This window comes from Oncorhynchus mykiss, chromosome 30 (genome assembly GCF_013265735.2).
Source record: "Oncorhynchus mykiss isolate Arlee chromosome 30, USDA_OmykA_1.1, whole genome shotgun sequence".
Lineage (NCBI taxonomy): Eukaryota > Metazoa > Chordata > Actinopteri > Salmoniformes > Salmonidae > Oncorhynchus > Oncorhynchus mykiss.
Genome location: NC_050570.1, coordinates 37766701 through 37794506, shown reverse-complemented (window position 1 = coordinate 37794506; position 27806 = coordinate 37766701). Strand labels below are relative to the sequence as shown.

General features: G+C 44.0%; 1 protein-coding gene across 1 annotated transcript in view; it reads left to right on the top strand.

Moving 5' to 3' along the window:
* LOC110521793 (cAMP-specific 3',5'-cyclic phosphodiesterase 4B) overlaps nt 1-27806 on the top strand; it is an 87833-nt gene that overhangs the window by 23824 nt on the left and 36203 nt on the right. Inside the window, exon 5 of the mRNA XM_036969410.1 lies at nt 6411-6460. Within this exon, the coding sequence (XP_036825305.1) occupies nt 6411-6460 (50 nt within the window). The remainder of the gene's footprint in view (nt 1-6410; nt 6461-27806) is intronic.

Here is a 27806-nt window from a genome sequence, read left to right as displayed (position 1 = left end):
TCCAAACCGTGCTTCTTTACCAGAACCCTGGCCCTTTGTCACCAAGGAGGGCTGATAACAACCGGGTGAATCAGTTTTTCAGGGGAATTGGAAAGAGAGCCTGTGACGCAACTTCTGCTTTTGAACGTTAACAAGGCGACACTCCATCTTAACTCCTCCTCTACATTTATTGGATTGGTTGAACAGAACAAGATAACCTTCCCCGACAGTTTTTTTTTCCATATCAGCACCAGAAAGAAAGAAACAATGCTCAGGCATTTCTTTCAAACCTGCTACATTAGGTACCAATAACCACATTGATTTAAGGCAGCATTTTGCAATAGGGACGGGAGTAACAGCAACCTAATTTGTTGACAACATTGTGTAATGTGCAAGAAAACAGCACTCGTGTTGCTCTTTTTACAGTTTTATAAACTCATTGGAAGACGTACGTTCTTTCTCTCCATTCAGCCGCTTCGGCTCCTCTCTAATCTTGAGGGGCATTTCTTTAAACGCGCATCTAATCCCCTTGATCTCTTACACAACTAGACCAATCATATGATTCAATGTGCCTCGGTTCACAGTACTGTTGCAGGACAGGACAATGATAGAGGTTCCGCTGGTGATGTTAAATTCGAGGTGCAGATGCGCCGATTTCAAAGGTATTTGGAGTCACAGTTGAAAAGCTAACTCACTGACTATACAATGGACTAATTAGACAAATAAAAGCAGTACTTTTCAGTGCGTGAGATTTAAGATGTGTGGGATGTGAGCATGAGAAGAGGGTCAAATGTGTGCGTCTCATGCCCAATGCATGAGAGATGGCAGCCCGAGAGGGGTCTAGCTGCAGATATCATCTAACAGGCCCTGTATCTCTCAGGCCCCTCTCCAAAGCCAGGACGGTCACTTCCGGCCCTGACACATGAAGTTTAAGATTTTTTTCTTCTGTTTACCACAGAGAGGATAGCGTCCAAACTACTGACAACGGACTTTAGGTCAAAACTAATACACAATGAACGTATGAACGGTACACAGTGTCCTTCGGCCCCGCCTGCCGAGCACTGATTTCCCACAGTTCAGTTAACCTTTCTGATCTCCCCTTCCCGGATCCGGGTTCGTGAATACAGACTCAAGCTCATTACCATAACGCAACGTTAACTATTCATGAAAATCGCAAATGAAATGAAATAAATATGCTAGCTCTCAAGCTTAGCCTTTTGTTAACAACACTGTCATCTCAGATTTTCAAAATATGCTTCTCAACCACTGCAAAACAAGCATTTGTGTAACAGTATTGATGGCTAACGTAGCATTTAGCATTAGCATTCAGCTGGCAACATTTACACAAAAAAACAGAAAAGCATTCAAAAAAATAATTTACCTTTGAAGAACTTCAGATGTTTTCAATGAGGAGACTCTCAGATAGCAAATGTTCCGTTTTTCCTGAAAGATTATTTGTTTAGGACAAATCGCTCCGTTTTCTGCGTCACGTTTAGCTATGAAAAAACCCCTGTATCCAGGATTGTGTAAATCTATCAGCAAGCTCATTAGCATAACACAACGTTAACTATTTATGAAAATCGCAAATGAAATGAAATAAATATGCCATCTCTCAAGCTTAGCCTTTTGTAAACAACACTGTCATCTCAGATTTTCAAAATATGCTTCTCAACCATAGGAAAACAATAATTTGTGTAAAAGTAGCTAGCTAGAGTTAGCATTTCGCGTTAGCATTTAGCGTTAGCATTAGCGTTAGCATCCAGCACGCAACATTAACAAAAACATAAAAGCCTTCAAATAAAATCATTTACCTTTGAAGAACTTCTGATGTTTTCAATGAGGATACTCTCAGTTAGATAGCAGATGCTCAGTTTTTCCAAAAAGATTCCTTGTGTATTAGAAATAGCTCCGTTTTATACATCACATTTGGCTACCAAAAAAAATCCATAAATTCAGTCCTCAAAACGCAAACTTTTTTCCAAATTAACTCCATAATATCGACTGAAAACATGGCAAACGTTGTTTAGAATCAATCATCAAGGTGTTTTTCACATATCTCTTCATTGATACATCGTTCTTGGACACATGCTTTCTCCCCTGAATCAAATGGTAAAGTAGAAGCAGCTGGCAATTGCGCACCAAATTCGACGCAGGACACCAGGCGGACACTTGGAAAATGTAGTCTCTTATGGTCAATCTTCCAATGATATGCCTACAAATACGTCACAATGCTGCTAAGACCTTGGGCGAACGACAGAAAGTGTAGGCTCATTCGTTGCGCAATCACAGCCATCCATATAAGGAGAGAATGGAAAACAGAGCTTCAGAAATTCTGCTAATTCCTGGGTGATGCATCATCTTGGTTTCGCCTGTAGAATGAGTTCTGGGGCACTTACAGACAAAATCTTTGCAGATTCTGAAACTTCAGAGTGTTTTCTTTCACTATATGCATAGTCGAGCATCTTTTCGTGACAAAATATCGCGCTTAAAACGGGAACGTTTTTTATCCAAAAATGAAATAGCGCCCCTAGAGCTCTAACAGGTTAACTAGTGTTGCCAATTTAGCGACTTTTTCGCTATATTTAGCGAGTATTCAGACCCCTCTAGCGACACATTTTTTTTTAATCGACTAGTGATAAACCTAGCGACTTTTTCTGGTGTTGTTGAACACTTTTGGAGACTGACGTGAAAGCACGTATCGTTCTTACTCTTCTCAACGAGCAGCGAGTGCTGCCGCGGGCCCCAACCCCGTCCCAAAGCACTCACAGGTGTCCCAGTCCTCTCGCAATAGTCCCCTAGCTGCAGTCAGAGCAGGAGATGTTCACCCCTCCCGTCCAAACTGCAAATTAATCGCGAACGGTGAAGCCTGCCGCTGGCTGATCCCGCCCTGGCTTACATTCAGGGCGGGATGTAAATGTAAAATGTTCTTTGCCTAAAATAAATCACTGCACAAAAATAAATCGCTGCATTTGACTCACACAGCCTCAGTCACTTACTGACCTTGTCCACAGTGTGTGTGCCTCTTTGTGACATAAACTAAACATCTAGCTGGCTAGCTCATCATGTCTCAGTCTAAACTCTACATTCAAAAATACAGAAAGGAGTGGGAATCAAACCCTGAATTCAAAGGCTGGTTGAAGCCGTCTATTGGAGATGATACACGGGCATCCTGCCTGTATTGTAAGGCTGATTTCTACGCCAAACTTAGTGATGTAAAAAAAACACATGACAACTCAAAAACATACTCAAAAGGCAAAGACTTATAACATTCCACCCAAAACAAGCGGCCACCATGGCATTAGCTATTGTAACAGTTGTTAAAGTACTATGTGAATTTCACCAGGTTCAGATATTAATATGTCATGTTGATTTGTTATTATGCATGCCTGCATCCTGGGAGTAGGGGAGTGTGTACTTCCGTTCTGCCCTGCGTGCTCAAATCATTTTGATGCACTATGAGAGGTTGGCACGCTTTTTCTGTTGTCTTCAGAAAAGTTTGATTCTTTTAAGTACAAAGTCATACACACAGTGTTTTGTTCATGAATAATGATGTATATTTAGAGGTTACTCATAAGTGGATGGTATTGTTAAGATGCACTTGTAATTGTACTTTTTTAGGATGATATCAACATTCTGAATTCAACATGTGGTTAATAGCTAGCTAAGGTATTAGCAGGCTATTGTATGTGTGAACGATGGCTAGCTCCTCGAATGATCCCAGTCCCTCCTATTGTGCATCTGTTGTAGAAAGAGGCGACGATTCTCAGAACATATGTGGCTCTACAAATGTTTTATTTCCTTTTGGATGCAGATGCAGGATGCAGAGAGTCATTTCTGCTTGATTAAAACTACCTGATCTCCAAAAGTCCACATCTATAGTCTCAATCAACCACACACAACGCAGAGTTTCAGCGGTGCAGTACAGCACCGGTTACACTATCATGCTTTCTCAGACTCCACTGCTGCTACCCACTTCAAAATGCACAGGACAAAGTGCACAGAAATGATTAATGGTGTTCTAGCACCATAGTTACTGAAAAAGTTGGTTGCAGATGTGGGTGACCAGCGTTTCAGCCTCCTCCTCAATGAGTCCACGGATGTAAATGTTTCTAAGTACCTGGGGGTTGTGATAAGGTACTTTAGCAACACCAAGCAGACAATTGTATCAACATTTCTGGGCCTTGTTGAGTTGGAGGGAGGAGATGCCAAATCTATAGCCCGTGCTGTTGTGGCTTTCCTCGAGAAGTGTTGTCTTAAAAAGGAGAAACCCCTGGGGATAGGGACTGACAATTCCTCCGTTATGACGGGGATTAACAATGGGGTCCATAAAGTGCTGAAGGAGGAGTATTCCCTCAAATATCCGGTTCTTAATCGCTGTGTGTGCCACCCTCTGCAGCTTGCTCATTTGTAGTTCTAAACATATTTAGGGTGTTTTTTACTTACTTTTTGTCTCTCCCATGATGTTATTCCTCTCTCCTACAGGGTCCATCACAATTACATGCACATGGCAAATTAGGTGATGACGTCATTTAGCGACTTATAGGACAGCCAATAGCTACTTTCCTTACTGAGGAGTTGGCAACACTGCAGTTAACGTTACGGCGAGTGAAGTAGCTAGCTAGATGGCTAGGACACCTGTACGCAGTGTCCTTCGCCCCCGCCTACCAAGCAATGTTTTCGCGCAATACTTTTAACGTTATCTGGTATCCAACGCATCAACGGATTCCACACAAATGTTAAGCTAAAACATTGCACATTAACTATGCTATAATGATGACATAGCCTCAACGAAAACTCTGATCATACTTTTATTATCCAGAATATTAAAAGTGTCAGTTAATAAACACAAGCATTATGATCCCTGCAACAAAGAGTGCAAGCTGTATTCCTATACTAACATTCATTCAGCCATTTTCATTCAACACCGAAACTCATCCCACCAGTACAGTAGGTAGCAGTATAGTCATAATATTGAGGGGTTGTGGTGTTGGAGAGGGGTTTAGAGATGAAGGGTCTGATAGATGATGTCTACAGTTGAACTCGATTGGGCAGCCCTGCAACCCACTCATGATCTCACTGGAACCGTCTCGCTGCATGGGAACATTTTCACAGTTCGACATGTCGTTCATCCTCAGGCAGAACAAGTGATCTTAGAACACGGAACCTAGAACGCATGTCTTATTATTCTGCCAGGTTTCAATGAGACCTCGGATTCCTTCTCTCCCTTGTGTTTTTCTCAACTAAGTTTAATAATAACGCCGAGGAGAGAGATGGTACGCTGCACCGCAGAATGTAAACCGCCAGGTTTTTATTTTTCCTCGTGAAAACGGGACAATCTGTTTGCAGTCTTTTGTCAAGCGGGTTTAGCTGTGGGATGGTTTGAAAAACGTACAAAAACAACCCTATTACCACCGACACAGAGAATATTGGTTCTAATCAAAACATCAGCTTCAAAACAAAATACTAAAATCTAATTTCTCAAATTCATTTGTGGACGTTTATACTTAATGTACATCAACATTGAATTTGACCTGATGTGGACTGTCATTATGTGAGTGATTAGGTTGTGCGTGCTAAGTCATATCTGCTGTTAGTCTGTCTGGTACGTCTGAAACGTAATGTGCACATGACAGGCTATGCGTGAGTCACTTACTAGGGAGTACATACAGTAACATCCTTCTCTAGAATGACTCCACTCGGAACTGGGGTGTAAAGCTTCAGTCGGAAAGATTTAGTGTAGGGCATCCTTCCTCCTGCACCCTAGATATCACCCTGTTATTGTCGGGTCTGTCTCTAGCACGCTGTAAGATACTGGAACGCAAGCTCTCCTATTAAAACGCTTGTGTTGAATAGCCTGCCTCATTGAAAACCCAAAGCCTCCATGACCTACATTAATCTCACACTCTCTCTCTCAGCTCTCTCCTTTTCACACACGCGTGCACTCACACACACACACACTCTCGCAGACACACTTCACACACGTAGTTAAACACACAATTGCAGGCACACACACGCTCATACACACACACTCAGTGTGGATCAGGCAGATGGGCTTTGAGCTTGTTGAATGAAAAGGTTGAACGCAATTCACATTTTATTCCTCATTTGCCTGGTCCCTTTTTCAATCTCATTCTCTCTCGGTCTCTCATTCTCTCTGTTTCTCCCCACCTGTCTCTTGCTCTTGCTCTCTATCTCTCTATCATTTTCTCTCTCACACAATCGCTTTCTTTCAGTGTTTCTTTTTTAATCCTCACAGACATTCTTATGCTCCTCTGTCCGTCTTCCTCTGTTTCTCTTCATGTAGAGGCACTTAACTGATATTGGCTTAGCAGATGTGGTTGGCCATTACACAATGATCTGATGTAGGCCTATCAACATTTACTTCATGTCCATACTGATAATGTTATTGCATTTTTTTTCTCTCTCCTCAGGAGGTCCCCTGTGGCCACTCAGCCTCCCATCACCAGAGTCTGTTTGCCAGGTAAGACCACAATGCACTGCTCTCTCCTACAATGCATCTTCTGTCCCAAAAAAAGTGATATTGGTTTGTCTGTCCATCTGTTTGCCACTGACTCACTGACTGTTGTTTGAATCAGCCTAAGTCTTAAAACACTGTCTCAATGTCAAGACGGTTCTTCTGGTCTCTCGTCTCTCCTGTCTTTCTCTCTCTTTCTCCTTCTTTCCCTCTTTCTTCTCTTGATTTCTTGAGACCCTGAGACCTCACCCCCGACCCTGTCCCTCCCTGTCATCGGTTCAGATACATCCCCCTCCCCACCCCCAGCCTGTATTTAGTCTGTATTTATCACTGCTCTGATGGGAAGTTTCAGAAAACCTCTTACTCTCACCACTCTATCCCAATGTCTTTATCTTCTCACTGAAAATACAACAATGTGAATCTTGCTCATTAGAAATGTACTGGACCCATTATTAGGGAGTTGAGACAATGGTGTGTGTGTGATTGGGAACTCCTTACTGTGTCCTTGAGCTTAATGCTCTCAGCCTACACTACGTCACTAGCTATCAAGCTGTGTATATGGGTGATGTTGTTATGGCAGCCTGTGCTACTCACACTAAAGCCTTTTTGTCACACACACACACACACACACACACACTTGAATGGTGAGACAAGAGAGATAGAGGAGCTCTCCGAAATGTTGATTAAACATAGCAGGATAAGTGTGAGATTTCGTTAGTGGTTAGCGTCACAATGAAGGAGTCTGGGATGCCATTGAGTCTCCTGCTACAGACAGTCATAACACAGGGAGCTTACTTTCATGCCTCTCATTCCTCTCACTGTGTGTTATCCTAAACACTTCCAGTCATTGGACTTACAATACAAGGAATGCAAGGACAGAGGAGTCCACTTTATTGTTGGCCCGGTTGATTTACAGGATTAATAACATTGACTTCATCATTTTGGTTAACCTGTATTACAGAAGTACGCCCTTTTATTGCATCTGTCTCATTTTGAAGAGGTTTGACTACTGTGCCTAGTTCCCAGAGAAAGAGAAGACAGATTAAAATAGAGAAGAGCAGGTGCGGGATGTGAGAGTGCATGTGCGTCCATATGAGTAGGCCTACATTTGCATTTCTGTATGTGCAATGCACAGTGTGTGTGTGTGTGTGTGTGTGTGTGTGTGTGTGTGTGTGTGTGTGTGTGAGAGAGTGAGTGCATGTGCATCCATATGAGTAGGCCTACATTTGCATTTGTGTATGTGCAAGTGCGCAGTGTGTACGTGTTTTTGTAGGTGTATGTTGTGTGTGTGTGAATGTGTGTGTGAGAGAGTGCATGTGCGTCCATATGAGTAGGCCTACATTTGCATTTCTGTATGTGCAAATGCACAGTGTATAGGTGTTTTTGTGTGTTTAGAGTGGAGTCCTGCACTAGTGTGTTTGTGTATCAGAGTGTGTGTGTTCAAGCGGGTGTGTGTATATGAGCGGGTGTGGGTGTGTTGCTGTGGGAAGGGAGGTGTTCCTGTGTGACAGTGGTGCGGGGCCCTGATTGACGTCAGCCCGCCTGCATGTGGCTTTTGTTGACTTCCTGTCAGCACAGATGGACAGACCAGCACTTCCAGTATCTGGAGAGGGAGGGCTCATCAGGTCCTGAGTGTGTGTGTGGGGGGCTTCCAATAAGCAGATTACTCTACCTATTGAGTAAATCCATCCAGGGTCGTGCGCTGTCAGTCTGATACTTGATGCGTTTTCCTATCAGTAGTTTTAGTTCAAAGTCTGCTCAGAGAGCATCATCACTAGCAGGCTGCTGGCAGTAGCACAAGAGTAATTGACTGCAGTGCTGAAGGGTTGGACATTTTGATTGGAGATGTTTTACCTTCATTGAGCTCATTGTGAATGATCAGATAGACAGACTGCACTCAGCCAATCCTCCAATAATACATTTTCCCTCACTTGCTTAGGTTAGCTTAGGTCATATCTAGACACAAAGCTGGTGGATGAGACATCCACATATTGTAGCTGAATGCTTTGACTGTGTTGTCGGTTACCTTCTGCATAGCTACTCTGCATGAAGCCAGTATGTGTGCGCAACATTTTGGGATGGGCCTAGTAAAAACATGTCATTTAATGTTATTTTTTTTTAAAAAGTTACTTTTTAATTTGGCATGAATACAACCAGTCATGAAGTTTTCATCTTATTGTCGAACAAATCACTTCAAACAGTAGGCTACCTGCGCATTTTTCGCCGAATAATTGCCATTGTCCAAAAAGTGCACTGTGCACTCCAGTCATTTGATGAATGGAAAGAAACACCTGTTACGAAACACCCCAAAGTGATGAAATTGGGTGATTGTCATTGGGTCTACACTCTTGTAAGAGGTTATTAAATTCATTGATGCGTCTTGCTGACATAATTACCTTTTTTTGCAGAAAGAAAAATTGGGACACCTGAAAAGGGGCTGAAATACAGGACTGTCCCAGGATGACAAGTGCAGACACATGAAAAAAAAAATTACAAAATGGAAACCATGAAACAGAGACGGGGGTGTTCGTTTAATTTGGAATAGGCTTTTAATCTTGATATTTACCACTGTAGCAGCACAAATTGCATTGCATTTTAAACAAATAGGACAATTTGTTGACCCCCACTAAAGTTAGACTTTGTTACATTTAGGGGGATTCATGTCTGACAGCAACCCCCTGGGCCCCCCTTAATTTGCACTCTGACTCCCTCACCTCTATCCCATTCCAGATCCTCTTTTCTTCCCATGCTCTGAGAGGTTGAATTCCCTGTTCCACCTGTACCCCCCCCCCCCCCCCATCCCCTCTATGACAGTGGGTGATGTAACTCTACACCCACCCCTGGCTTTTTCTGTCTCGCCCTGGAGACAATGAGACAGAGGGAAAGAGTGATTCCTGTCCCATCCTCCCTCTGTCTGCTCCCCCTCTCTTTACGGGCTGGCGGAGGAGAGGAAACGGAGGGCAGGAAGAGGGGAGCAGATTGATCCTGTTATTGGCCTGTTGTCCCTGCCGTAAAGGAATGCGGTGGACGGACTGACATAACCCAGGAGGTGTTTTTGTGTCTGGCAGGCAGGGAAGCTGTGTGTGTGTGTGTTGCCACTGTGTTTGCTCACTCAGCGGACTGGGGGAAAAATAGGATGCAGTCAGACAAAGGGCCATTGTCTCTATGCCCACACCGCACAAACACGTAGGCGCTGGTAGAAACACACACACACACACACACACTGGTCTGCGATCTGCACACTCGCAGTTCACGCAATGTCATGGCACGAGCCGTGATAAGTGTTAGGGACAGGGCCTCATCATCTGTTCTGTTATTGTTGTGTATGTTGTACAGCACGGGAGAGAATGGAAAAATCCACAAGACTGTATACTATATCTTGTGCAGTAGAGAATGGAAATAACCACACACAGACTCCATAAGGTTATCAGTACCTATTGTTCTTATCACAGTGAGGACTAGCACAGCGGGGACTGTTGTCATAACTTCCCACCGGCACACTAAGTGACACGCGCCATGTAGCGCACACCGCAGCGGCAGGCCATGCAGGGAATTGGAAAAACCCAAGTGCCGTTTCTCACGGTGGCCGTGATGATGGACAGATATAGGAGAGAGATAGAGGAGAGCGATTGTCACTAATCACAGATGACTATCAGAACAGGTTGGGGATGTCTGCCTGCTTCCTCGATTCCTGTGCATTTCTCACCAGAGGAATGTTGCTGTTCTGTTGCTGTGATGGTCATGCATAACAGAGGCCTCTGTTACTCTGTCATAGTTCTAGAATTACAGAGGAAGTGTTTTCCCTGCCTGTGTTGACTGGACGATGGATAGTGGAAACACACACAGTCAGGTCCAAAATTATTGTCACCCCTGATAAAGATGAGCAAAAATAACACAAATACTGAGCTATATTGTATGCTCCAAATTTTATTTTTGTTAATTATATTATGAAAGAGATTTTGTTTAACGTGTAATATACAAAACAATCTATTTTTAAAAAGATAGCCGTCAAAAGTATTGGCATCCCTGTTTTCTGTACTCATCCCTGTGTTCAGCAACCTCCCTTTGCAAAGAATATGGTACTGAGCCTTTTTGAAATGTTTATGAGATTTGAGAAATATTGGGAGGGATCCGAGGGCATGCAGAATCTTTCCAGATCCTTGATATCTTTTGGTCGGCGCCTTCTTCAATTCAAACCGCAGGTTTTCAAAGTTGGTCCAGAGACTGAGATGGCCATGGCAAAATAATGATTTTGTGGTCAATTAGCCGTTTCTTTGTGGATGTTGAAGTGTGCTTGGGGTTATTGTCTTGCTGGAAAAATCCACTTGCTGCCAAGTTTCCGTTTCCTGGCAGAGGCAACCAGGTTTTGGGCTAAAATGACCTGGTACTTGGTGGAGTTCATCATGCTATTGACCAATGGAAGAAAAACAGCCTCTCCACCAGCATATTTTATAGGTGGTATGAGGTTCTTTTCTGCACATGCATCCTTCTTTCAACGCCAAACCCACCACTGGTGTGCGTGGCCAAAGACCTCTATTTTCTGACACCGGTTCCAATCCCAGCCAATGCTGTTTATCAAACTCCAGGCTTTTACATTTGTCGATTGCTCTCAGTAGAATATTTTCTGGCAACCCTTCCAAAGAACCCATTGGCATGGAGATGACATCTAAGTGTAGATTTGGAGACTTGACCTGAAGATGCGACCAAGTTCTATAATTAGTTCTGTAATTAGGTAAATCCGCTTTTAGTTTTAATGCACCTGATTGCTGGAACTTACTGCAAAATACACTGCAATTGGACGCCCTTGATGCCTCTTGGGCAATTACAACTATTGATTGGGGAACTATTACCTGAAACATGTGGCTGTTGTTCTTGATTGTTTGTTGTATTGTGTCGTATTTGTGTTTGTTTTTGCACTGATTTGATTTGCATTGGATTTTGATTCGTGAATTGTATGTGCAGGGCTCCCTGGTCTCAATAGTGACTCCCTGTTTAAAAAAATCAAAAATTGAAAAGTAATATTTAACTTTGGCCCTCAGATTTGAGTGGTAAGTGGTATATTTCATTTTGTAGCAATAGTTTTGTAGCCCATTGCATGTTTTCTGAAGGTCAACAACCATTTGCCTCTTCGTTTGTGAGCTCTTTGCCTTTCCCAATGGTGATGGATGACAAACAGATTTTAAATGGGTGTTACCTCGTTTTTATACCCTAGTGAAACAGGAAGCCATAGAAGGCCACCATACAGTTCCTTAGGCTGAGATCAAAAAAATAATAATTAAGTAGAATGTTTATGCAGATTTAATTTTGTTTGATTTAATTGATAAGACTTTTTCGGATGCCATTCATTTTGACACCTATCTTTTTGAGAAGAAAAAAGAAAAAGTTAAACAAAATGTTTCCCAATTTTTTTGGAGCATACAATCTAGCTCACTATTTGAATTATTTATTTAATACAGTATTTTTTTCTCATGTTTATCAAGGGTGCCAATCATTTTGGATCTGTCTTTTTTTTTTTTTACCCCCCCCCCTTTTTCGTGGTGTCCAATTGTTGTAGTAGATACTATCTTGTCTCATCGCTACAACTCCCGTACGAGCTCGGGAGAGACAAAGGTTGAAAGTCATGTGTCCTCCGATACACAACCCAACCAGCCGCACTGCTTCTTAACACAGCGCACATCCAACCCGGAAGCCAGCCGCACCAATGTGTCGGGTGCACACCGTGCACCTGGCAACCTTGGTTAGCGCGCACTCCGCCACAGCGGTCGCTGGTGCGCGATGAGACAAGGACATCCCTACCGACCAAGCCCTCCCTAACCCGGACGACGCTAGGCCAATTGTGCGTCGCCCCACGGACCTCCCGGTCGCGGCCGGGTACGACAGAGCCTGGGCGCGAACCCAGGTACTCTGATGGCACAGATGGCGCTGCACTACAGCGCCCTTAACCACTGCGCCACCCGGGAGGCCCTTTGGATCTGTCTTTAAGCATGACGTGGCTTCCTGATCGATCCCACTTCCAACATTAAAAGGTCTCTGTGCGTGCGTGCGTGCGTGTGGTGATGGGTGTGTGTGCGTGTGGTGATGGGTGTGTGTGCGTAAGTAAAAAGGCCTGTGAACTTTCAGGCTTCCTTCACACGATGTATGTTTGGCTGTATAGAAAAGTGTTAACAGTCTGGCTTTTAAGTGAAAGTCCCATTGTGAAGCTCCATTGTCAGACTATTTATCCGTGATGCCTGACATTATCGCAATGAGAGGCCCTGTGTTATTTCAAGCTAAGCTCAGGAGTAGTGTTTGCTTTGGCATTCGGTAAGCCTAGTCTAAATGTATGGCTAAAGTGGTATGAACAATGTAAGACTGTTATGTAATAGGGCAGGGTTAACACCCCCCCCCCTCAAAAAAAAACATGGATGCCCGTTTTTTCTTTTTTTCCCCCAAGTACTACACAGCTAATTGAAATATTAAAGGCTTGATGATGAGTTGGTCATTTACATATTTAAATCAGCTGTGTAGTCCCAGGGGAAAAAAACAACATGGGGGGCCCCAGGACCGAGTTTGGGAAATCCTGCTATAGGGCGTAGAGAGAGAGACACATGGACATGCACATACACACACAGGTACACCTGGATGCATGCAAGAATGCCCACACACCCATCACCACACGCACACACACCCATCACCACACGCACGCACGCAAGCACAGAGACCTTTTAATGTTGGAAGTGGGATCGATCAGGAAGCCACGTCATGCTTAAAGACAGATCCAAAGGGCCTCCCGGGTGGCGCAGTGGTTAAGGGCGCTGTAGTGCAGCGCCAGCTGTGCCATCAGAGTCCCTGGGTTCGCGCCCAGGCTCTGTCGTAACCGGCCGCGACCGGGAGGTCCGTGGGGCGACGCACAATTGGCCTAGCGTCGTCCAGGTTAGGGAGGGCTTGGTCGGTAGGGATGTCCTTGTCTCATCGCACACCAGCGACTCCTGTGGCGGGCCGGGCGCAGTGCGCGCTAACCAAGGTTGCCAGGTGCACGGTGTAGCCTCCGACACATTGGTGCGGCTGGCTTCCGGGTTGGATGTGCGCTGTGTTAAGAAGCAGTGCGGCTGGTTGGGTTGTGTATCGGAGGACGCATGACTTTCAACCTTTGTCTCTCCCGAGCCCGTACGGGAGTTGTAGCGATGAGACAAGATAGTAGCTACTACAACAATTGGACACCACGAAGAAGGGGGAAAAAAACAAAAAGACAGATCCAAAATGATTGGCACCCTTGATAAACATGAGAAAAAAAGACTGTATTAAATAAATCATTCAAATAGTGAGCTAGATTGTATGCTCCAAAAAAATTGGGAAACAATATTATTTTAGATGAATACAATTGTTTCTTTTTCTTTTTTCTTCTCAAAAAGATAGGTGTCAAAATGAATGGCATCCGAAAAAGTCTTATCAATTAAATCAAACAAAATTAAATCTGCATAAACATTCTACTTAATTATTATTTTTTTGATCTCAGCCTAAGGAACTGTATGGTGGCCTTCTATGGCTTCCTGTTTCACTAGGGTATAAAAACGAGGTAACACCCATTTAAAATCTGTCCATTAGAGAAAGCCAGAGTCTTTCTTAAGCATGTTTGATGACTTTGCCAGGTGTGCCAAGTTTTGCCAACTCTCAAAGAACAAAGTGATTCTTCTCAGATCCTGCTTTTGCCTGCTTTTGTCAGGTTCCCTAAACATTTCCTTGCGCACACAAACAGGAACCTTCAGGAACACTCGTATTATACCTCTCGTTGAGTTAAATGAAGTCTGGAGCTAAGGTAAGCACTGTTATAAAACAGGAGAGAGGTAAAGATAAACATAGCCCCTGATGTATTTGGTAGTCCCCTTAAGGGGCCCTATCTTGGCTCTTCATTGTCTAAGAGCATCCCCAGATGACCCTCTAAGCTTTAAGCACATATTTGGTGAGGGCCCCTCTGTGTCAAAGTTCCAGCAAATCACTGAATCATCTTGGAACATGGCTTAATTTGTGGTTAACTTTAAACCCGATGTTATGAACCTTGATTTAACCAGTAAATTGCAACCACAGCACTCAGTACTTTTAAGGCATAAGAATGTGTCGTCCTATCATCGCTGGTTCCTAATATTCCAACCACCTGTTTGCAGTCAAGGCCCTTTATAGCTTAGGGTGGAAACATGAGCTCTTTCTCTGAATTCAATCAAGTCTGGGCACTTTTTAAGTAACACTTAATACGTCTGTTCTCTTTAAGCCCTGGTTTTCTCTCTGTCTGTGTGTGTGTGTGTGTGTGAGTGTGTGTGTGTGCCTGTGTGTTCGCTCTGTTCTGTAGCTGTGCCAGGGGTCCTACAGTATAATAAATGCCTAGGCTGTAATGACCTGAGCCCATGCAGGCAGGGAATGAAGAGGTACTCTTCATCATCCTGTTTATCAGTGTTCATTCATATGCCCATCCTGGTCTGACCCTGCTGCTAATACAATGCTGGTGTGCAGGAATGTAACAGAGAGGTCACTCAGGGGCAATGGAGAGAAAAGAAGGGCAGAAAGATGGGGAGATGAGAAAAGACGGTTAAGAGAGATAAGGAGTCCCTCACTAACAGATCAAAGCTGCAGGAATGCACCCTTAGAGATCAGAGAGAAGAGAGGAGAGGAAGAGCGGAGAGAGAATGGGGACGGGGAAACGTGGGGTCAGTGGTATTAGGAAAGTGTGGTTAGACTGACAGGGAGCGAAGAGGAAGGGAAGAGCGAAAGTAAGAAAGGAAGATGAGAGAAGAAAGTAATGAAGGTATGAGGCTGCCCTCTGGAGAAGTATGCCAAAGTCACTGTGTGAACTGATAAGGACCCTTGTACTTTTCACTGGTCAAACTAACTTTGTGTGTGTGTGTGTGTGTGTGTGTGGCCAGCCTTGTACGTGTGGCCCAGTATGCGACTATGCATCGCGACCTTAGCCTTGCGTTCCCAGGCGGTACATGCTATACCTGCCCTGCTCCTTCTCTCTACGTGTTGCCAGCCTGGGCTCTTTGTTATGAGTGTACACATGCACTGACACATCCTCCTAGCGCTAACTGTGCTAATCCGCTCTCGTCCACATGTAGTCTCTGCCTTTATTTAGCCGTCTCGGTGACTTGCCTCTATATCGAGCAGGCCCAGCTGGAGGTGAGGAGAAGCCAGGGGCTCGGGTAATACTTGATACCACACCGGGTGCACCTACCCTCACTGACACATAGGTGGCCATCTGCCAAGGACTGGGATGTGGTTCCCTCATGACCACAGCTATACATATTCAGGGATAAACACACACACACACACACACACACACACACACACACACACACACTCAGACAGCTGATCTCAAGCATTCCCCCTTTGCAGTTACACACTTAATTAAGAAGTGATGACACTATCAGACATTTGCCCTTCTCATAGTATCCCTGTTGGCATCGGTACCGGGTCCTATGGCACATCTAGCCTTTCTGAATGCCACACCCATCTCTCCCTGTTCTCTAACACAGCACGTCCACTAAATACCATACCGGCATGCCACGCACTGCTGCCTGTTGCCAAGGCGATTATTAGTCCCTGCTGCCCTGCCGGGGGTCAGCCACAGTGTGTGTTCCCGGTCAGGACAACCCACATGCACGCACATACACAGTATTCCTTTTCCCTGTAGTCTGCAATAATGATATTGGGCAAAAGATACTCCTACCCCCAGATGACAGAGTGTTGGGCCCACTTTTCTCCAGCCCAGTATTATCCTGCCCTGTGGTCCTTTACAGGATTTCTGTCCTATAATATTACCTCCTGTCATCCACTCTTTACTGTTTCCTGCTCACAGGCCCCAGAAGGAGCAGGCAACCAGGCAGAATTCTCTAGTAGCCAGTAAGCGTGAAAGAGTGAAACCCTAGAGAGAGTGCCGATGACGGTCAACTGATTTAGGCCTCTAGTCTAGCTGGGAAGGAAAGAGAAGGGTAGCAGGGCCAGGTTCTCTGTTCTCTAGTAATCAGGCAGGGCGGAGTGAAACCCATGAGAGGGTGTTAATGGTGGTCAACTTATTTCAAATGTTTATTGGAACTGGCCTCCGGTCTCTGGTCTCCGGTCTCTGGCCTCCGGTCTCTGGCCTCAGAGAAGGGACACGCTGATCCAGGCTTGACCCGGTTCTCTGGTAGGCAGGCAGAAAGGAGCAGTGTGAAACCCAGGGTTTATGGTGGTCAAGTCATTTAGCCTGCTAACTGGATTTGGCCTCCAGCTGAAAGGAAAATGTGTTTTTACTGATTTACAGATAGTCTATTCAGTTTCTATGGAACAATGACAATGAAACAGCTTTGCGAGCATGTGTTCCGTAACTTTGACAAAGTGTCCTCATGAAAAGTGTGCGTGTGTGAATGTGTGTACAGTGTCTTTGTTCATTGAGTGTTTGTTTTCTGCAGTGTCAGTACAGACACATTTCCCCAGAACCAGAGTTCCTGTTCTGGGATAAAAACAGCGCGGAATTTCCTTGAGTGGTTCCGGAAGAGAAGTGAAGCGGGCTTGTGATCACTGGGCAGTGTGTCCATGTGGCCCCCCGGGGCCTTGGGTCTGTAGCAAACAAGGCTCCTCACTCATAGGTCTCCACTAGATAAGAACCATGTCTGATGGATTAGTTACTATTCGGTGGTAGAAGTTACATGGACTTAGAATCGACTTCTCAAGTATGTTTGGTACAGTAGACGTGCAGTATTTACCGCCTACTAATCCTGCCGTGTAGATAGACAAGACCCAGGAACCACAAAAAGAAACAAAAACAGACTTGTAATTGAATGATATTGCGTTCAGTTATTTTATTGGAGGGTCAATACGCTCACCCGTGATTATGATCCAGCTCCTGTGGGTGTAACGTTAATCTCCCAGGGAGTCAGTCCTCCTAGCGTGCCCAGGCTTAGCGTGCGACACAGCCTGTCATGTGACTTTTTCCGTAGTGGTTAGGGAAGACAATACAGGGCATTATGGGGACTCCCTACAAAAGCCCCAGGACTTGCGTCAGTATCACAGCCCCTCTCCTCGGGGTAATAATAATCATAATACATGTATTTTATATTGCACTATTCATCACAAACAAGAATCGCAAAGTTGATTTGAAAACAAAACAAAAACAGATCTGGCATGACCATCCGCTCATGAAAAAATTGGCCTGCTGCTGAATCGAGTTGATGCACTCTAGTATATACTATATCCTATTAGTTTAACTAAACTAGAATGACCTCTTCCTCCATAGTATATACCACAGCGGGCAAGCGAGATCCTCTCACACTATAGTATACACCACAGGTGCATATCCTGTTGGTTAACCTGGAAGGACATTTACCGCTATAGCAAAGGCCTGTTGGTTAACCTAGAATGACCTTTTCTACTATCGCAAAGTCACATTGAGTCCTATAGTAAGGTGTATGGTATCCTAACCTCAAACCCCAAAGGGAGGCTGTTGTCCAACAAGTCGTCCATTGTCTGTTGACACGAATGAGTTCTTGACAGGGACACTGCTTTTATCTTTCACAGTATGACATAACATTGCTATTCCCTCTCGTGGCCTGTTATAGAGCACATACTGCGTGTCATCGTTACAGCCCGAGGGTTGACAGTGAATTTAGCTGAGTTTTGTGTGTGATGAATTTAGGCTTTATACGATCTTAATGCACTTAACTGGTTGAAAGTGAGACTTTCTCTGATTTTGTGGGTTTATTAGAGTTGTTAGGAAAGATGTTGTTTTTTTTCTCAGGAGTACAGATGTGTGTTTTGGGGTCTTGTGCTCACATTGAAAAAAACAGAGAGAGGATATCTTGTTTGAAATCACCAGGGAGCTGGATGAGGCTGTACTTTATAATCAGAGATAAGTATATTTACCTTCACACTCTGAGACAAGGACAAAGTTGACAGGAGTGTTTGTCTGCTTTTACAGTAGTGTGTAAACTTGAATAAGACTTGAATAAATCAAATTCTTCTCAATATAAACTATTCCGGGCAACAACCTATGACAAAAGTCAGCTATAACTCTACTCTAGCCAACCTGTTACTTGCCCAGCCTGCTCTCCCCCAGGCAAAAGCCAAGTAGGTGTACTCTTTCCAGGAACTCCCTTCAGCTACAAAAGTACCATCATGATTGCCCCAAAACACATTCCTACCATAAATGCATAATTTTCCATGGACATTCTGTATAACATCATAAACAACAGTTTTACATAAATACACACTTTAATAACTTGTGCCATAACTTATTCTTTAAGTGTCACAATACACATTCATGAAGTAATTCACCCCCGGGATAATTCATCACTTTGGTTATTCCCGTCAACCAATAAATGTTCCCCGATGACTGATGGACTAATTTGTTTTTTTGTTGTTGGTCTCACTGTAATTGACCGTTAATTAACATAAACACATTTAGCATCTCCTGGCTTCCACACATAACCTGCAAGCCAGTTGAAAAAGTCTAATAAATCCATGTGAAATAGCCTACACCTTCACAATAAATCCATGAGTTGTTTTAGACAGGCCTAAAGAAACATGAAATGAAGAAAATGTAGTCTATTTCAGAAGAACAGAATAGCATACTCTGAGTTGTCCTTATGTTAGGTCCTGATGTGGCTATGCCATATGGCTGTGGGCTACACTAGGTAATTTAGCAGACAAGATTAGCTTATAATTCCGTGGCATTATTTTATATTATTTTATAGTATGAAGAATACAATTGAACAAAGCTGAATAAAATCTAAATATTTTCTCCAAACGATTTGAGGGAGTGGCCACACGCTGCTATTCTATGTCGAGCAGTTAACAAAGTAATAGGTAGTCCTATATGCTTAATTTAGAGTTATTAATGTAGCTTTAGTTGTCCAACAAATGTTGGGCTATATATTTTAGATTTGTAATACATTGTAAGGCTGCATGATGAGACTAATGATTGTTTTGAAAAAAAGTTGCTTGAAAGGCATGAGCTCTGCTTGATTCTTTGCGCAGGCAGTACGCACTTCAATGGTCTCCCTCATTCACAATTTGACAAGCACTTGATATTGCCTCGAATTTCACAGCAGCATCCCAATTGTGAATGCACTCAACAACAAAAAAAATCCATGCCTTTTGCGGCCCAGAGTGCTGTGCTGTGCCCTTCTCCCTGAGTGTGCTGCGCAATCCGAAGTGATCGGGTCTTTCTCAGGCTACAAGTGAAGACGGACACATCGGGGACGCAACTGCGTGCGTCCTAATCCAATTCCGAGGTGCATATTGAAGACATTTACTTTTCGTCAGCCAACAAGATGAGTAGGCCTAACGAACAGCAAAAACACTAGCCTATGTCGATCTACTATCCCCTGTAGTACAAAAATCGACCTGTTCTGTGCGAGACACTCTGGGACAGTTGAGGGATGTGATAGATCCTAAATGAATACAACCACGAGCATCAAAACATCATTTTACATGCAATGTCATTCAGATGACCATCCTACCCATGCTAGATTACGGAGACATAGTTTATAGATCGGCAGGTAAGGGTGCTCTCGAGCGGCTAGATGTTCTTTACCATTCGGCCATCAGATTTGCCACCAATGCTCCTTATAGGACACATCACTGCACTCTATACTCCTCTGTAACTGGTCTTCTCTGTATAGCTGTCGCAAGACCCACTGGTTGATTCTTATTTATAAAAACCCTCTTAGGCCTCACTCCCCCTATCTTAGATATCTAATGCAGCCCTCATCTTCCACATATGACACCCGTTCTGCCAGTCACATTCTGTTAAAGGTCCCCAAAGCACACACATCCCTGGGTCGCTCCTCTTTTCAGTTTGCGGCAGCTAGAGACTAAAACGAGCTGCAACAAACACTCAAACTGGATAGTTTTATCTCAATCTCTTCATTCAAGCACTCTGAGTGACAGTTGTGGCTGCTTTGCGTGATGTATTGTTGTCTCAACCTTCTTGCCCTTTGCGCTGTTGTCTGTGCCCAATAATGTTTGTACCATGTTTTGTGCTGCTACATGTTGTGTTGTGTTGCTACCATGTTGTTGTCATGTTGTGTTGCTACTGTGCAGTGTTGTCATGTCTTGCTGCCTTGCTATGTTGTTGTCTCTCTTGTCGTGATGTGTGTTTTGTCCTATATTTATATTTTATTTAAAAAATATTTTACATTTTGTGTCAGGATTCTTGGCTATGCCTTGAAGACGTACAATAAAGAGTCTCATTTGTTTGTGTCATTTTTATGGACATTTAAACAAAAAAAAAGTAATTACAATATAGCAATTAAACACTGGAACGGTAGATGTGCAGAAGATGAATGTGCAGGTAGAGATACTGGGGTGCAAAGGAGCAAAATAAATAAATACCAGAATGGGGTTGAGGTAGGTAGATAGATGGGCTGTTTACAGATAGACTAAGTACAGGTGCAGTGATCTGTAAAATGCTCTGACAGCTGGTGCTTAAAGCTACTGAGGGAGATGTGTGTCTCCAGCTTCAGAGATTTTTGCAATTCGTTCCAGTCATGGGCAGCAGAGAACTGTAAGGAAAGACGACCAAAGGAGGAATTGGCTTTGGGGGTGACCAGTGAGATATACCTGCTGGATCTCGTGCTACGAGTGGGTGCTGGTATGGGGACCAGTGAGCTGAGATAAGGCGGGGCTTTACCTAGCAGAGACTTGTAGATAACCTGTAGCCAGTGGGTTTGGCGGCGAGTATGAAGCGAGGGCCAACCAACGAGAGCGTACAGGTCGCAATGGTGGGTAGTGTATGGGGCTTTGGTGACAAAACGGATGGCAGATAGACTGCATCCAGTTTGTTGAGTAGAATGTTGGACGCTATTTTATAGATGACATCACCGAAGTCGAGGATCGGTAGGATGGTCAGTTTTACGAGGGTATGTTTGGCAGCATGAGTGAAGGATGCTTTGTTGCGATATAGGAAGCCAATTCTAGATTTAATTTTGGATTGGAATGTTTTCCCAGATCACTCACACAAATAGTCATTGACACTGGTATATACACTGAGTGCACAAAACATTAAGAACACCTACCTAATTCGTCGGGGCATGGACTCTACAGGGTGTCGAAAGCGTTCCACAGGGATGCTGGCCCATGAAGACTGCTTCTCACAGTTGTCAAGTTGGCTGGATGTTCTTTGGGTGTTGGACCATCCTTGATACACACGAGAAACTGTTGAGCGTTAAAAACCCAGCGGCGTTGCAGTTCTTGACATAAACTGATGCGCCTGGCACCTACTACCGTCCCCCGTTCAAAGGCACTTAAGTCTTTTGTCTTGCCCGTTCACCCTCTGAATGGCAGACATACAATCCATGTCTCAATTGTGTCAAGATGAAAAATCAGGCCTGGAGGTGTGGTACTGTATTGGCACTGGATGTATGCTAGATGTCTGTAGGACCTAGATGGACATCCAGCACCTAACCCAGAGTTTTGTCACAGTCACATCACTCACTGTTGATGTTATTAATGGGACCTCTGTTTTGTCTGCGGTATCATTCAAACACCTCTGCTAGTCCGTGACTGTGACTGTCAGTGACTGCTTCCGAAATGGCTGCTGTTTTTCTTCCCCCACACTGTTTATTGACCTATGGTTTGTTTTCTCATCGCTGAGAGAGGATGTGCTTTTTTTTCTCTTTCTTCCTGCGTTGAACTGAGATGCCCTCTCTCTCTGACTCTCTCAGGCATGTGGGTACTAGGCCTGAGGTCATAGCTACCCTCAGAGTTAGTTTCAGTGTCTGCATTCACAGACACACCTCTCCCTCACAACCTTCACCCCACTGTGTTTACGTAGAGCTTCTGCAGGGATCCTGGATAACCATTTATGTGCTGGAAAACCAGCAAACATTAGCTCTAGGATAAAATTGATAAGAGGGATTTCAGAAACCAAAATGGGACACCCTCAAAATACATTTTAGTTTACATGGCGCTACGGTAATGTGTGTTTAATTTTTTATAAGCATTAGTAAAACCTTGATATCCCTCTTTGTAGACTGGCAGCCATCTATGAAGCTCAAGTAAGGCCCGTTTCATACCCCAATGTTGATCCTCACTACCCACCTCTCTGAGTGAATGGCACTACCCTGTCATGCCAGGCCAGGCTTGGCCAGGCTTGGTCAATCTTGGCCACCACACATGCCTTGCTGCCACTATGAGACAATGTTGTGACAATGTTGTACTAGCCCTAACATCACATTAGTTCCACTCACCTGATTTAGAGAGGTTGGGTTAAATGCGGAAGACACATTTCAGTTGAGTGCATTCAGTTGTACAACTGTGACTTCCTTTCATGTTCCAACCAAACCCAGGCTGCCGAGGCAACCACCCAGACTGTCCAAACATTACCATCTCCATGATATGTCAGTGTCACGCCTAAAGAAATCCCCTGGAAACATGACCAGTGGAACTGTTAGTTAGTGGAACTGTTATGTGTGCAGCAGAAAGGCACAGAGCTGACCTCTGTTGTCCCTGTATGTTTAACTGTCCCTCTCTGCGCTGACCGCCCTGTACCAACAACACTACAGTACCTCCCTCTTCTTCCATTGTATACTGTGTACTCCCCTGGATACTGCCACAAGAGCACGTCGCACTCCTAGTGTGTGTTCAAATGTGTGTGTGCGTCCCTGTACGTTCAAGCATGTTTATGTGTGTGTGTGTATGTCTGTGCGTGTACAGATGTAGGATCTTAATTTGAGCCCGTTTTCTACAGAAGGAAAAAGAGTCCTGCAGCAACAGAGATTGTGAACGATTATGTGGATTATAATTTATGGACATTTTTGTCTCGGTTTTTTCGTAAGGGAAAATCAAGTCTAAAATGTCAAAGTGGAAATAACACACTTCAGAAGAGTTTTTTAAAACGTCAAATACATGACAGGTTTTAAATGCACTGCATTGCAGGACAGGACTCCTGTAAGTGGGGGATCAAATGAAGATCCTACATCTATGCGTTCGAGCGTGGGTATATGTGTGTGTATGTGACAGCTGCGTCGGTGTGTGTTTCTCCCTGACTGATGTCCTGTGGTGTTTACTCCAAGCCGAGGTGCGGAATACCACAGCTTGCTCCTAAACCCCAGCGCCGGCCCTCTGCCCTGCCATCCACTGGCCTCCATCTTTGATCCACACTCTGGTTATTTGCTCAAACTTTTGGAGACCGTATGACATCACAAATAATATTTTTCTTGGTATCCAACTGGAGTGTACTGTTAGGAAGAGTCATGATTCAAATCAAGCTAATGGACAAGTGTGTGTGTGTGTGTGTGTGTGTGTGTGTGTGTGTGTGTGTGTGTATGCGTGTCGCATTGGCCAAACAAGTACATAACAGTCCTTTTTCACTCTTGGGAACAGGCCCTAAAAAGCCTAGTTAAAAAAGAGGTTGTGTGAAGTGAGGTTGTGTGAAGGTTAGGACAAGACCCTTTGGATATTTGCGAATGTAAGCAACCATACTGTACATCCAGCACAGTTTAGATAATGTTTCTGTTAGTATCAGCTATTTCATATCTCCACCTGGCACGGCCAGAATAGAACTGGCCACCCCTCAGAGCCTGGTTCTTCTCTAGGTTTCTTCCTAGGTTCCTGCCTTTCTAGGGAGTTTTTCCTAGCCACCGTACTTCTACATCTGCATCACTTGCTGTTTGGGGTTTTAGGCTGAGTTTCTGTATAGCACTTTGTGGCATCTGCTGATGTAAAAAGGACTTTATAAATACATTTGATTGATTGATATTACCTTCATCTAGGGCTGGGCGATATGGCAAATCAATTATCACGATATCTATATATTTTTTTCATCGATAACGATAATAATCACGAAATTAATCAAATAATGTTTAAAAGGTGCATATCTGCTTCAGACTCAACAATGCCTAATGCCTGAAAAAAACGTAGCCTAGTGGTTAGAGCGTTGGACCAGTAACCGAAAGGTTGCTAGATCGAATCCCTGAGTTCCCCTGAATTCCCCTGAATTAGGCAGTTAACCCACTGTTCCCTGATATGCCATCATTGTAAGTAAGAATTTGTTCTTAAATGACTTGCCTAGTTAAATAAAGGTTACATTTTTTTATTATTATGTGAGTTACACATCAAATTATACTTTAAGGAACATTTTCCATGTTTACGGCCAGGGAGCAGGTACCTGGGGTCAATTCAATTGATAAGCCTCTTGAAACCTTCCTTTTCGACTGTGCTAATTGGTAGCATGTCCTTAGCAATGCAATGCATAATATCATTTGTGATGTCTTTTGTCTTTTCAATGTTTGCTTGTAGGGCATAAACGCTGTCAGTGTTGACTGCTTCAGGCAAACATCCCCAGATTGGCTGGTGCTTGAGGGGCGTTTATAAATACCGTGGCGCAAACTCAAACCTCCTGCATGTTCCCCAAAGAGTGATTTTGCTTCAGATGTTGAAAAAAGGTTTGCCGTACTACTAGACTTCGTAACCACCTGTCTACGGCACAATTTGCACCGAACATTGCTCTGCTCTTTGTCGGACTTCAAAAAGCCAAACCACTTCCAAATTACTGAAACAGTTGAACCCTTTTTATCAATCATTTCTTTGTTGGAAGCTGCTCCTTCTCCATGGTTATCACTGCCACTGTTCTCGCCTACATCACTCATTTTTTTGTGGTTAATAGTGGCTACTCCATCACTCGAGGTGCTAAGTGGGTTTTAGTGGGCATATACCTCTCCACGTTCATATTGTCACTTCTCCTCACGTTCCTGCTGCGTCAGAGGTGAAATGGACTGCTGGACCTAATTATTCTATATCGACATTAGCGAAAATGAATCTAAAGTTTTTTATATCGTTATTGAGGGAAGTAATTACCTCCGATAATTATTGATATTGATTTATCGCCCAGCCCTACCTTCATCTATTTTCTGTTCGTCCTCTTATGGAGGTTATCTGAATATCTTCCGAATCAAAACTATTATTTGTGTCACATACTTTAGAAACTGTTTTAGGCTGCATGGATCTTTTCAAAAACGTTCTCTCTGGATGGTGATGGAGAGAGCCCACTGAACAGCCAAGGAAAACCAGCAGAACATCTGAATTTGGTTTCGTCAATAAGCGACGGCAGTCCATTTGTTATGACATTAAAGCACTGGCGTAGCTCACCCTGTACGTACCCACCTGACAGTCCAGAATATTGCATAACGCTTTCTTTGAAAGTCTTTTCTCCTCTGAACTCTGCGTTCGTTCGCTTGCCTCGTCCTGGTTGTGCCAAGGATACACAGCCTGTACTGGCCTCTTAGACAGAAAACACCTGTGTTCTGTATCACATCTTCAATCCGTTGTGTGTGTGTGCGTGCGTGCGTGCGTACGTGCCTACGTGTGAGTGTGTCGAGCAAGTGCGTGCCTGCGCACACGTGTGTGTGCGTGTGAAGTAGATTGGGTAACAGGTGAACTCTTTAACACCATCATGTGCATAACGTCGAACAGGATTCCTGAACAATTCTATCTGATCAGGACAGGAGACATGCCAGTTTTTTTCCAGTTGTTACTGTTGTTTTCTATGTAGCTGTTCTGTACTTTCTATACGTTTACAATTCATCTCACATGTTGGTTGGCTGGTTTTGATGTAAGTCAGTCTCATAAAACATACCCCCCCTGAAACTAGCTGGACTGATGACATCAGATACCTACTCGTCTTGTATAGTGTTAATCCCTTAGCTAATGCAGCATCCAGGTCATATAGCCCCCCCCCCCCCAGCCTTCTCTCACTCCCTCTATGCTGAGTGTCGGGTATCAGTCAGGCGCTGGCCTGGCCTGTAGAGTTCTGTTCAGAGGCCTTTGCAGTGCAGCGTTTATATTTTGCTTCTTACCACTACCCTCTTACCCCGTTAACCTTTGGTCCTCCATGTCTCCAGTGTCACAAACAAGCCCCAACATGAGCCCTCCAGTCAGGGGTGGGTCGACTGGTCAGGCAGTGTGTCTGCACTCTTCTCTCCTCACAGAAGGGCTATCTTTACCCACTAGCCTGCCTGGAACAGATATGGCATGACATTACTGTAGCTCTGACCTCAGACAGGGCTGGTTTACACTGTGGTCTTCTCTTGGAAGGGCTGGTAAACTGTCTCACTGCCTTGGAATCAGGAGGAGAGATCTAGAATGAGGACTTTGCCCGCTGCATCAGACAGTGGTATTAGTGTGACTGTGGGTACATGTGTTCTTAACAACCACAGAGTGTCACAGCAGTTCCTCAGAACATCAGAGGAAAAAGTGTGTGTGACTCCGTGATGTGACAATAAACACACACACACACGGTGGACATATTGTGCATTCGGAAAAGTATTCAGACCCCTTGACTTTTTCCACATTTTGTTACGTTACAGCCTTTTTGTAAAATGTATGCATTTTTTTTCTTATCAATATACATACAATACCCCATAATGACAAAGTGAAAACATTTTTTTTTGCAAATGAAAAAAATATAAAAAAAGACCCTTTGCTATTAAACTCAAAATTTAGCTCAGGTGCATCCTGTTTCCAACCTGATTGGAGACCACCTGTGGTAAATTCAATTGACTGGACCTGATTTGGAAGGTCTATATAAGGTCCCACAGTTGACAGTGCATGTCAGAGCAAAAACCAAGCCATGAGGTCAAAGGAATTGTTCGTAGAGCTCCGAGACAGGATTGTGTCAAGGCACAGATCTGGGGAAGGGTACCAATACATTTCTGCAGCATTGAAGTTCCCCAAGAACACAGTGGCCTCTATCATTCTTAAATGGAAGAAGTTTTGAACCACTAAGACTCTTCCTAGAGTTGACCAACCTTCCAACAGGACAATCACCGGAAGCACACAGACAAGACAATGCAGGAGTAGCATCGGGACAAGTCTCTGAATGTCCTTGAGTGGCCCAGCCAGAGCCCGGACTTGAATCCGATCTAACATCTCTGGAGAGACCTGAAAAGAGCTGTGCAGTGACACTCCCCATTCAAACTGACAGAGCTTGAGAGGATCTGCAGAGAAGAATGGGAGAAACTCCCCAAATACAGGTATGCTAAGCATGGGGTGGCAGGTAGCCTAGTGGTTAGATTGTTGGACTAGTAACCAGAAGGATCGAATCCCCGAGCTGATAAGGTAAAAATCTGTCATCCTGCCCCTGAACAAGGCAGTTAACCCACTGTTCCTAGGCAGTCATTGAAAATAAGAATTTGTTCTTAACTGACTTGCCTAGTTAAATAAATGTAAAAAATTTAGCGTCATACCCAAGAAGACTTGAGGCTGTAGTTGCTGCCAAAGGTGTTTCAACTGAGTAAAGGGTCTGAATACTTATGTAAATGTCACGACTTCTACCGAAGTCGTTGCCTGTCCTTGTTCGGGCGGTGCTCGGCGTTCGACGTCACCGGTCTTCTAGCCATCATTGATC